The sequence below is a fragment of the Mustela erminea genome, chromosome 16 (assembly GCF_009829155.1).
Source record: "Mustela erminea isolate mMusErm1 chromosome 16, mMusErm1.Pri, whole genome shotgun sequence".
NCBI lineage: Eukaryota > Metazoa > Chordata > Mammalia > Carnivora > Mustelidae > Mustela > Mustela erminea.
The window spans coordinates 48,467,974-48,480,847 of record NC_045629.1 but is presented as its reverse complement, the minus strand read 5'-3'; the positions used below and the strand labels follow the sequence as shown (position 1 = coordinate 48,480,847).

At 37.2% G+C, this 12,874-nt stretch overlaps 1 protein-coding gene across 12 annotated transcripts in view; it reads left to right on the top strand.

Moving 5' to 3' along the window:
- Positions 1 to 12,874, top strand: part of RGS22 (regulator of G protein signaling 22) — a 150,628-nt gene that overhangs the window by 20,943 nt on the left and 116,811 nt on the right. For 10 of the 12 annotated variants that reach the window (XR_004279567.1, XR_004279566.1, XR_004279565.1 and 7 more), the window contains one exon: positions 5,612 to 5,833. Coding sequence is in view for 6 of the 12 variants with exons in the window: in XM_032316101.1 (XP_032171992.1) it covers positions 5,612 to 5,833 (222 nt within the window). In the remaining 6 variants the exon portion in view is untranslated. Of the gene's footprint in view, positions 1 to 5,611; positions 5,834 to 11,204; positions 11,238 to 11,259; positions 11,615 to 12,874 lie in introns of those variants that run through there. The other 2 variants (XR_004279569.1, XR_004279568.1) reach the window with 2 other exon arrangements.

Genomic DNA, 12,874 nt, shown 5'->3' with positions numbered 1-12,874 from the left:
GTCTTACTGTCACATATTAACCCATCTGTAGGAGTTTTGTGGATAGGCTGAAAATGGTGAAAACAAAGGATCTGATCTCATGAGAGAGGTTTTTTTTGTTGTTTTTTTTTTTAAAGCAGACAATAAGACTTTTCCTGATAAAAACCAGGGTTCTTTATTCTGCATACAGAACATAGATGGCCGGCCCCTCCACTTACGTGAATATGCAGCAAAGTCTATAGGAAATAGTGGACAGAGATGGGCGTTGAAGTTGGTGTTGACCAGGATTCCGTCTCTCCCCAGTTGCAAACTCTTCACTGGCTCCCCGTCCTCCTAAAGCAGTGATTTTCGAACTTGAACATGCATCAGAGTCACCTGAGCATTTGTTAACACAGAGTGCCGGGATTATAGGGAGGGACCACCTGGGAATTGCATTTCTTACAGGGCCCAAGGTGATGCCAATGTTGCAGGTCCAGGCACCCCAGTCTGAGAACCAGGGATTGGAGAGAATTCAGTTGAGAGTTAGGCATGTAACAGAAAGTCCCTGATGAGCTCGTCCTCTGCGTTTCTCTCTAGGCTTATATCTTATTCCCCCCTCGAATAGTAAGCTTCAGCAATGTCAAACTGCTGCAGTTCATCAATATACATGTGTTATTACTCAAAATGAATTATCTGTGCTCTGCAGAGAGAGTGAGGGTGATTTAAAGAGTGAGGATGATTTTATCTGTTGTACTAATCCATAAACACACATATACCAGTCCGTGAGCATCCTGATGCGGGTGTGAGATGGAAGATGAGAACCTGCTGCTCTCTCGGCGGTCTCTCCCTGCTTGCCTCTCCTAGTGTAGTCAACTGATGGTGCTGAGGGGGATTCTAGTGTTAAACAGGCGTCTCTATATTACATGAGCTTTAAACACAAGCCCACCATTTCATCTGGTTCCTAACTGAAGAATCCACGACCCATTTCAAGACCAGAGGAAAAACTGTGAGCAGCTTCTTGAGAGGTAGGACGACATTGCACGTGATGGGTATTCTCAAGGATTTCAAGGGGTAATTTTGACTAAATGTGATTTTGCCTTATATGCCCCCTGTAGGGCTCATTGCTTTGTGGGATGAGTCTTTACTGTCTCTGTGTACTTATGCATCTTCCTTCTCTTATTGTTGGATCAGCCTAAGCTGAGACCAGATCTGTGTCACGTTCTTTTCATTTGGACCTTTGTGAAGAATGCTCTGAATTGGCTCACTCAATGTAACAGTGTATCATCTATCATGGTATCTCATTTAATAAGGAGTCAATAAATACTTATTGATGAATAAATAAAATAACAAAAGAACAGTGGAATTGGTTGATCTTATTAGAAAGCAGAAGATACAGACTTGGGATGCTTGGGTGGCTCAGTTGATTAGGCATCTGCCTTTGGCTCAGGTTATGGTCCTGGGGTCCTGGGTTTGAGCCCCACATCGGGCTCCCTGCTCAGAAGGAAACCTGCTTCGCCCTCTCCTTGTGCCTGCCCCTCCCCCTGCTTGTGCTCTCTGTCACTATCATGCTCTCCCTCTCTCTCTAATAAATAAAATCTTAAAAAACAAAGAAAGAACATACAGGGTCTTTTTTCTTCTTCTTCTCACCCCACCCCCTTGAAAGACCATTGTGTTTCCTGAGAGACGATAATACAGTGTTTTATTCAGCTTGTATCCTCTTTGCTTGGGACACTAATGGCACTTGGGCATTCATGCTTTGTTTTTGTTAAAATAAGTGAACTGGGAGAAGCTTTGAATCAGTTGTTTACCCCTTTTATAAACTTAGAATCACAGTGTTGCTATGGACCTCCAGAGATCCACTGGAAATCATAGCTTTTAAAGCAGGAAAACACTTGGGGCACCTGGGTGGCTCAGGCATTAAGCGTCTACCTTCCACTCAGGTCATGATTCCAGGATCCTGGGATCAAGCCCCAAGACGAGCCCCACGTCGAGCCCCAAGTCCGTTGAGCCCTGCGTCGGGCTCCCTGCTTGGCAGGAAGCCTGCTTTCCCTCTCCCACTCCCTTTGCTTGTGTTCCTCCTCTCCCTTTCTGTCAAATAAATAAATAAAATCTTAAAAAAAAAAAAAGAAGGCAGGAAAACACTTATTTCCCTGTGGTAAATATCTCGTCACATTTCAATTCCACTGAGATAAATTCTTAAGTTTAGAAATTGTAAATATTTTAACATATAGCTACATTTCTTTTAAAAATGTAACTGGGATCATTTCATGTCATTTAATCATGAACACAGTAAATGGGCTTGTTATTTTATTTTAGTTATTTTTATTTTAGTTTTTCCATAAAGTATTTCTTTTTGTCCAGTTTCTTTCCTCATTTTCATGTGCTTATGTCCTTGAGCTTTCCTTCCTCAGGAGGGACAGACCCTGCCTCTTTCCCCACTAGACTCTCTTCAGAATTCAAGCGTTTCATGCACACGACTAGCAGAACCTGAATCACACATGAAGCGGGACCTGCAAGGGATCTGGGTGATACAACTTTTAGTGGTCCAGATTCTACATTTCAGGAGGTTGGAACAGGTCCCGAGTGAGCTAATCCACAGCATCCGTGGACGCCTACTGACGTTATGTGTCAGGCCTGGGTTTGAAGCGGGTTGTCATCGTGAGCCCAGAGTTCTGTAGCGAGCTCACTAGAGGACTTGCTGTAAATCCACAAAGAGATCACTTAACCTTTTTCAGCAGCATTTTGGCTTTGTGAGTTGAAAATGAAAGCAGTTGCTAACCACCTGCCTTAAAGCCTGCCCTGGGCCATGTGTGTGCTGGGGACAGGAACCCATCCAAGAGAGGCAGTAATTACCACATGGAGCCTGGTTCCCATGGCAGCGGCTGGAAGGTCCCAGCCAGCCTCCCCAGAGCACAGCCATGACTCTCGCTTGTGGGATGCAAGCTTCCTGCCTCACCAACTCAGAGCCTACAAACAACACTCCAGATTACTACCTGGAGAATCTTCCCAAAACCCAAATCAGATTATGTTACTCTCCAATTTAGGATTTTCCCATTTCACACTGTTTCCCACAGCATCAAGATAAGCCTATGCTTTTTAAAATGCCACGCACAGCCTCCCATGATCTGGTCCTATCTACCTCAGTCACCTCAAGTCTTTTCTCTGTTCCTTAAACTGTTTAACAATGAACTAGTCTAGTTATATTCTAACTGGGTGGAACTGCTTACAATGACCCACGTACACCATGCTGCATTAAGCCTCTGTGTCTTTACTGGTTAAACACCTTGGTTTGAACCCCAGTTCCATGAACTGTATAAGGATATTGCTTAGCACGGTGCCTGACCTAGAGAGGGAGGTGAGTGTGCCTTAGTTTTATGGTATGTGAGACAATAGGATGGTAAAGAAGGGGAAATGTGCTGTCTTTGGGACCAGATAGACCTGTTTTGATAGCCCTAATCTAGCACTTTGTAGCTCTGAATCCATATTCTATCATATAACCATCATGAGGGTCCACTTTCTATAAAGACTGATCACAGGGATATGGAAGGATTCGAGATAGAGCATTTGAAGTGTCTGTCGCACACCTGGCACATTAGGTAGAAGTCCAGGAAACAGTAGTTCTTGTCAGTCCTAGTATTCTACCCACTGTACAGTCACTGCTTACTAGTGAGTAACACTGACTACTCAGGGGCTCAGAGCATCACAGTCCCTCTAATTTTTTTTTTTTTAATTTTTTTTTACTGGAGCAGTATTTTTTCAACTTGGGTAGTAGGAGATGTTTTATTTGTTCATAGAACTAATTGGCATGCTTTGCTTTGGATTCTCATAGCTTTGTGTTCCTCTGTCTACCAGGTGTGAGGGTAAGAGGCAGAAAAAAGAAAGGAAAACAAACAAAGGCCAAACCTGCTCTCTTATTCCCTGGATACTCAGAACTAGAAGAAATCTTTTCCAGATGGTCTTTTGCCATCAACTACACCATTTTCCCCTCTCTGGTTAATATTTTATGTCCATTTTCTACCAAGTTCAATTCAGTTCCTTTCTCTTACCCATTGAATCTTGACTCCGTTATCAGCAGACTCATTAATCTGTTTAGTCTAGTGATAGTATAATTCAGAGATAATATTTGACATTCAGATAAGTGATGCCTGTGTGAATCTCATGTTTGAAAGACAGATGCAATCAAATATGTTTATTGAAGAAATCTTATACTTGTAATTGTTGGTACTTGTCCATTGAGCTATACTTGTCATTTTTGAGGGAGAAGTCTTAGCCCTGAGGCCTTTAGGCCTGTAGACTGCCATTCATATTGAAATTTTTTTTTTTAAGTTTATTTACTTATTTGACAGAGAGAGATCACAAGTAGGCAGAGAGGCAGGCAGAGAGAGAGAGGGGGAAGCAGGGGCCCTGCTGAGCAGAAGCCTAATGTGGGGCTCGATCCCAAAGATCATGACCTGAGCCTAAGGCAGAGCCTTAACCCACTGAGTCACTCAGGCTCTCCCATATTGAACTTTATTGTCCATGCACATTAAACTCCTCAGAAGGGGAGTCAGTCAGACTTTAGAGATGTGATGTTACCTGACATTAGAAGAATATGTATATATACACACACACATATGTGGATAATTATACATATGCACATACATATTTCTAACTCCAATTTTATGACATCCTGCCATTCATTAAATTTTAACTATATCTAGCAATCTCTTAGTAAAATTGAAAGAATTGATTCTCGCTCTAGGACAGTTATTGATCCAAGGGGAAGGGCTAGATGTCTTCTATCACCTAGCTAAAAATATATAAGTTAATCTATACAAGTACATAGTTCATGAAAGGTATTCTAGAATAAGTTCAAATTCTGAAAGAGGAACCTGATTCTAGATGTAGAGGGCAAAATGGGAAAAGACACAGACAGCCAATCCACTATTTATTTGTTAAGGAGATGGAGGCTCCAAACATGTTTAAAGATTCACTCAAAGTCCCAGAGCTACTTATTGGCAAGCTGGCATTTAAACTCAAGACGCCTGACTGTTGTATATTAACAGACTGACTTTAAATAAAAGTTGGCAGCATTTAGTAATTACTGAGAAATGCTCAGAAATGTTATTGTCTTTCACTCTCTCTCTCTTTCTCTCTTTTTTTTCACAGTGACAGGAATGGTGTTGAAATAGTCTTAAATGAAGAACACATTGTACTTAATTTTATCCTTTTGGGCAAGGGAGACTTTAGCTTTCATGGCTCCTGGGGATGAAAGAGATAACGGGAGTGTTATTTCTTCTTCCTTTACTCATTCTTCCCTAGTAATCCACCCCCTCCTAAGAGAATAACATTGCTTCATAGAGACCAGGTGTGTATTTCTTTCTAGTTCCAAAAAAGCACAGGGATAAGATGTTTATGCAAAGGGAATTTCTGCTGTAATACATCCTTACTTCTTGGCGTAAGTACATTGGAAAGGAAGGATTCACTGGGTTCCCTTATCTGTAGTCAAGAGATTTCCAAGCTCCTAAAGAGAAGAGCTAATGATTAAGTACACAAAACTGTGTGTGTGTGTGTCTTTGTGTGTGTGTGTGCATGCATTTATTAAGTGTCAAGTATTCTTAGAGTTTCTGGTTTATAGAAATTTAAGGTCTATTTTTGCAAATTTATTTTGCAGACCTTTTCAGAGGCAATTAGATTTAATGTGGATTTTGGAGTTTTTGAAATAGTTAACAATGCTCCACAACTTCTGGAAAAGCAACTGAAAAAAATTCTACAAAACCAACAACCTCGAAATCCCATCTATGATGTCATAAGGAAAGGAAAGAATGATGTTAAACCTGTTCAGATGAATGACCCCTATGAAGATAAGACCATTAATATCAACTACAATATCATGGTAAGAAAGTATGAGTTTATATCTTGCTAGGTATATAAAACATTAGGTAAGACTAACATGAGGTTCCTTAGGCTTAACTTTCTGAAATTTAACTATATTAAGTTTTGTTGTACTTAAACTTAGTATTTATTATTCTATCATCTTATTCATGTCAAATGGCCAATTTAATCTAGCAATTTTGTTGATGTTAGATTTTCAATATGAGAAGATTCATATAAATCCCTTTGAATATTTAGGATATCAGGTTAATTTGGGGCCGCAGAAATATGTGTATCCTTTATAGTTTAGATGCATTCTAGAAAATGTGGGTATACAGTGAATTTATCTGGTTTGGGTTCTATCTTCATAAGCAGTTGGGAATTATGATTTCTGACCCTCAAGTTACACTATGGGACCCTGACCTCCCTGGCCTTAAATTCTACTCTCAGCTTCTGGATTTTGGATTTTGTCTCCTTAACATGAGTTAAAAACAAAACAAAACAAAAACAAACAAACAAAAACAAGCCCAGGTTATAATCTTGACTCTCTAACTTACCAGCTCTGTGTTCTTGAACAAGTCATTTTGATGAACCTTATTTTCATCACCTGTCAGATGATTCCTTCACTGCCTACTACTAGGTTTGTTGTGGATCAACTGAAAATAAAATGAATGTTTAACATTTTCCATGATTTGAAGTGTCTGATGAAACTAGACTGAAATATGTTCAGTACTTCTGATATAGCTCTTTTCCAGCCTGAAAGTTCTTCAATGTTTCTTTTATTGAATTCCAGTATATTTCTTTCTTGTTTACTTTCATCACATTAAATGTATTAATAATTATAAAAGTCTTTAAAATACTTTTATAAATACTAAAAATAAAAAACCATGTTATAGCATCATTTTGAAGTTTGAACAAGGAAATATATTCTGAACTATAAAACACCATATAAATTATTACAGTATTTATTCACGATAAAAACTCTCAACAAAGTATGTTTAGGGGAAACATACCTCAACATAATAAAAGCCACATGTGAAAAAACCACAGCTAACATTATCTTCAATCGGGAAAAATTGAGAGCTTTTCCTCTAAGATCAAGAATAAGACAAAGATGTCCACTCTTACCACTCTTATTCAACATAGCACTGGAAGTACTAGCCATAGCAATTAGACAAGACAAAGAAATAAAAGGCATCCAGATTGGTAAGGAAGAAATAAAACTTCCACTAACTACAGATGACATGATACTATATGTAGAAAACCTTAAAGACTCTATCAAAAAACTACTAGCACTGATAAATAAATACAGTAAAGTTGTAGGATACAAAATTAGTATATATAAATCTGTTGCATTTCATGCAAGCTCATGCCAAATAAAAACTCATTAAAAAGTAAATTGCTTAAACATGTTAAAGCCTACCCAAAATCAATAGTACACACTGTATATGGTGAAATACTGTAACCATCTCCATTAGATCCTAAGAAAAGAAAAAGTATATTTTTATTACTAATTCAAAATTATTTTAGACTTCCTAGACAAAGCTTAAACACAATAAATATAAATAATTACTATCAATTTGCAAGAGTAAGTTGAATTGTCTTTATTTATATAATAATAAATAAATGGTTTTAAAAACAAATATTACAATAAAATCCGTTAAAATTTGTATGTAAACTTAACATCTGAGCCATCCTCTCACAAAATCAAGGACTCCAGAATTCTCAAAATAATAAAAAACCTGAACACCAAAATTAAAATATTTCACATGTTAGAAAATGACATAAAGCAATGATTTAGAAAAAAAGAAAATTTCAAGTGTGAGGAAATGCATTTTACTTAATTTCTTACCAATCTTATTCAAGAAAAAGACAAGTAGTCCAGTAAAATAATTGAAGTAATTCAGCAAATTATGTACAAGAGAGTAATTAAAATGGAAAATGAGCAAATAAAAAGATGTTTAATAACACAAATGATCTTAAATATGCAAATGTAAGAAGAGCCAGAAACCATTTTTTAAGACATTAAATTGACCTACAATTTATTTAATTTAAATTCAATTAGCCAACAAATAGTACATCATTAGTTTCAGAAGTAGAGTTTGATAATTCTTCAGCTGCATATAATATCGTACAGTACTCACCACATCACATGAAATGGGCCTATAATTTAAAAAAAAAAAAACAACATCTAGTGTTAGTAAAATATTAATTGCTACAATATTTGGGAATTAATCTGGCACAATTGGTTAAAATTAAAAGTACTATGACTTATGTCTGGGAAGCCACTTTGGGATTTTTATCCCATACAAATAAATGTGTATGTATAGGAGCTGACTGCAGCACTGATGTCAGAAGTATAAACACATTATATGTTTATCAACTGAAGAACTGTGGAACAGTATATGACTATTAGAAAGAATGTGTTTGAGCCATGTCTGTTGTCCTGATGAAATAGATGCTCATGTTGTATTGTTCACTGGAAAAACCAAGTTGTAAATTAAAGCATGTAATATGATTCAGTTTTTATATAAAATAAATCCTATGTAAGTGTTCCCCCAAAATCTATTGCACTTCTATACACTAAAAACGAAGTGGCAGAAAGAGAAATTAAGAAAACAATCCCATTTGCAGTTGCACTAAAATAATAAAATACCTAGGAATAAACCTAAGCAGGGAGGAGAAAGATCCATACTCTGAAAAGGATAAAACACTGATGAAAGGAATTGAAGAAGATACAAATGGGAAGATACTTCATGCACATGAATTAGAAGAACCAATTTTGTTAAAATGTCTGTGTTACCCAAAGCAGTCTACAGATTTAATGCAATCCCTCTCAGAATACAAACTACACTTTTCATAGAACTAGAAGAAATAATACAGAAATTTGTGTAGAGCCACCAAAGACCCTGCAGTTAATCTACAACAAAGGAGGCAAGAATATACAATGGAGAAATGACAGTTTCTTCAACAAATGGTGCTGGGAAAGCTGGACGACATCATGAGAAACAATGAAACTGGACCCTGTTCTTACACCAAACACAAAGATAAACTCAAAACGGATTAAAGACCTAAACCTGAAACATGAAGAAAATATAAGCAGTAATTTCTTTGACTTTAGCCATGGAAACATTTTTTTAGGGATGTCTCCTCAGACAAGGGAAACAAAAGCAAAATTAAAATACTGGGATTACACCAAAATAAAAGGCTTCTGCACACAAGGAAAACCATCATTAAAACAAAAATGGGAGAAGATACTTGCAAATAGTATATCCAGTAAGAGGTTAATATGCAGGCTATATATAAAGAACTTGACACCGGATAAACAATCCAATTTAAAAAATGGGCAGAGTACTCTGGAGAACAGTATGGAGTTTCATTAAAAAGTTAAAACAACTACCTTATGATACAGCAATTGCCCTACTAGGTATTTACCCTAAGGATACAAAAATAATAATTTGAAGGGATATATGCATCCTAATGTTTATAGTAGCATTATCAACAATAGCCAAATTATGGAACGAGCCCAAATGTCCATCAACTGATGAATGGATAAAGATGTGGAGTTTGTGTGTGTGTATTTATAGATATTATTTTAATATATTATCTAGTATACATATTATTCTAATATATTATCTAATATTCATATATTAGAATATTATTTAGCCATCAAAAACAATGAAATTTTACCATTTACAACAATGTAGATGGAACTAGAGAGCATTATACTAAGCAAAATAAGTCAATCAGAGAAAGACAGATTTCACTCATATGTGGAATTTAAGAAACAAAACAAATGAATATAAGGGGGAAAAGGAGAGGCAAACCAAGAAACAGACTCTTAACTAAAAAGAACAAACTGATGGTTACTAGAGGGGAGTGGGTGGGAGGATTGGTGAAACAGGTGATGGGGATTAAAGAGTGCACTTGTGATGAGCATGGGGTGTTGTATGGAAGGGTTGAATCACTAAATCCTACACCTGAAACTAATACTACACTGCATATTAACTAACTGGAATTTAAATAAAAACTTGAAAAAAAATAAAAAGTGGGCAGAGAACGTGAAAATATATTTTTCCAAAGAAGACAGACAGACGGCCAACAGACATCTGAAAATATGTTCAACATCACTAACCATCAGCAAAATTCAAATCAGAATTACAGTGAGATACCTCAAAAAGACAAGAAATAGTAAGTGTTGGCAAGGATGTGCAGAAGATGGAGCCCTCATGCACTGTTGGTGGGAATGCAAATTGGTGCAGCCACTGTGGAAAACATTCTGCAGTTGCCTCAAAAAATTAAAAAATAGAATTACTATTATGATCCAGTTAATGCCATACTGGATATTTACCGAAAGAAAATGGAAACTCTAACTCAAAAAGGTACATGAATGCTTACGTTTATTGCAGCATTATTTATAATAGCCAGATATGGAAGCAACCCATCTGTTCATTGATAGATGAATGGATAAAGAAGATGTGCTATATATGGCTGAATCATTCCCATGAAAAAGAATGAAATCTTCGAGACCTTACCATTTGCAACAACATGAATGGATCTAGAGGGTATAATGCTAAGTGAAATAAGTCAGTCAGTGAAAGACAACTGTCATATGGTTTCACTCATATGTGGAATTTAAGAAATAAAACAGACAATGAAAAGAGACAAAAAACCAGACTCAACTATAGAGAACAAACTGGTGGTTGCCAGAGGGGAAGGGGTAGAAAGGTGGGTGAGATAAAAAAGATTAAGGGTACACTTACTGGGTTGAGTACTGAATAATGTTCAGAATTGTTGAATCAGTATATAATACACCTGAAACTAATATAACACTGTATGTTCATTATACTTCAGTTTTAAAAAATAGACATAGGATCTGAATAGACATTTCTCCAAAGAAGATGTACATATGACAAAAATGCATATGAGAAGATCCTCAACATTAATCATAAGAGAAATGCAGTCAATACTGGGAGATAGGGGTGGCGACTTGATGTGGAATGGAGAGTGACTGCTAATGGATATGAGGTTTTCTGGCAAGTGATGAAATTTTATCATGGTGGTGGTTTGGGAATATACTAAAAACGATTGGATTATATATTTTAAATGAGTGAATTGTATGAAATGTGAATTATATCTCAAAGTTATAATAAAGGGCAATGTGTATGTATACACACATCCACAAATCTCAATGAACTATTTCTACACACCTTTTAGAATGAGTAAACTATGCAACACACATTGACGATACCAAGTACCAGTCAACATGCAGAGCATTTGGAATTCTTACATCGTTGATGAGAATTCCATTTTGGAAAACAGTTTGGCAGTTAGCTTTCTAAGTTAAGCATATACCATACTACACATCTGCCCTACTTCTGGATATTACCAAAGAAAAATGAACAGCTCCGTTCACACAAATACCTGTATGTGAAATTCTGTAGTTCCTTTATAATCACCCAAAGCTGTAATAAACCCAAATTTCCTTTAAGTGGGGAGTGAATGAACAAACCGTGGTTCATCCATACAGTGGAGTACCACTCAGCTGAAGAGGAATGAAGAGGAACGAACCAGCGATCCGTCTAAGAACATAGGTCAATCTCAAATGCATCATGCTAAATGAAGGAAGCTACGTCCTATATTGATTCCACTTATATGACACTTTGGAAAAGGCCCAACTGCGGAGAACCAGTTGGTGGTTGCCAGGGCCTGGGGTTAGAGGGAGTCATTGAATGGAAAGCGGCAGGAGGAAGTTTGGAGGATGTTGGAACTCCTCTATGATTCTAGTCATGGTTATTCAACTGTAAGTATTTGTTAAAATGTGTAGAGCCGGTACCTAAAAAGGATGGATTTTTGCTGTATGTATGTTTTTTTGTTGTTGTTGTTTTTCTTTTTGTGTTTTTTTTTTATTTTTTTAGTTTTAAGGAGTAAATAATTTTCCCTTAGGTAAATTATTTCTGTGCTTTTCATAGGTATTTATTAAGATGCCATTTTATGTTTGGCCAGATTGTTCTGGGTTTTTTTTTTTTTTTTTGTCTTTATATTTTAGTTATTTGTAAATACCTTGAAGGGACATTTTGGCAGTCTGACTAAAGACTTCTCATCCGTTTTGATTTTAGTCCTTTTAAACTTTTTGTTCCATTTCATTTTTGGGTCAGATAGATACAAAGACATTCAAAAGGGGATGAGTTATCAGTGAGCTATTCATTAAGTAAATATTAGGCAAATTGATTTTTTTGACTGACTAGTCTTGACAACCTTTTAGTATTCCTCAAGGGTGTGCACCGGTCTTAATACGGGGTGTGGTGTCTTTCTGGGACGCACTGAATGCATTGCTAACGAGAATCCAAGAGTCGTGTGTGGCTGTCTGTGTGTAGCGTTATGTGGAGGCCTCTTTGGAGTTTTTCTGACTACAAGATGCACGTGTCCTTCAGATCTCACTCATAAACAATAAGACCATCAACAAGACGCTACTGTTCAGGTGCTGGCTGCTTCCAAAATTTCTTCTGTTTTTTCATTACCCAGAAGATAGTCTTTGGTCAGGGCCAAATGGCTGTTTTTGGGCTGAACAGAAGGAAAGCATTGTTCTCCAGCCGCGGGGAGCTTAAGGACTTCATGCCACGTGCGAGCAGTGTTGAGCACAGGTGCACGCTCAAGAACATCAGCCCGTCAGATGTTGGCAGCGCTGCTCTGTGAGCCTTTCATCTCCTCACAGTGAGCAGTGGGCTGTGCTGACTGAGGTTAATATCCCAGCACAACCGTTGCCTCAGCAGATAAGCAACAGAAGTCCCATAAACGCCTCCACCCTTGCCTCACAGGGACGTGTGCTGTACCAGTGGTTTTACTTATCCAGGAACATTTGTTTAGTGTTCAAAGGACTGACATTCCTTGGATTTCTGGGGAAAAAGTGCATATAAGATAAAAAGAGAATCATTAGTGAGTAAAAATTTGAGAATGAGCCGCAACTCAGTAACTCTTCCATGACTTTGAATGGTCCTCACAACCTCTAAATAAAATCTGAACGCCTTAATGTCATTGGAAAGAGCATCGTAATTAAGCCTGC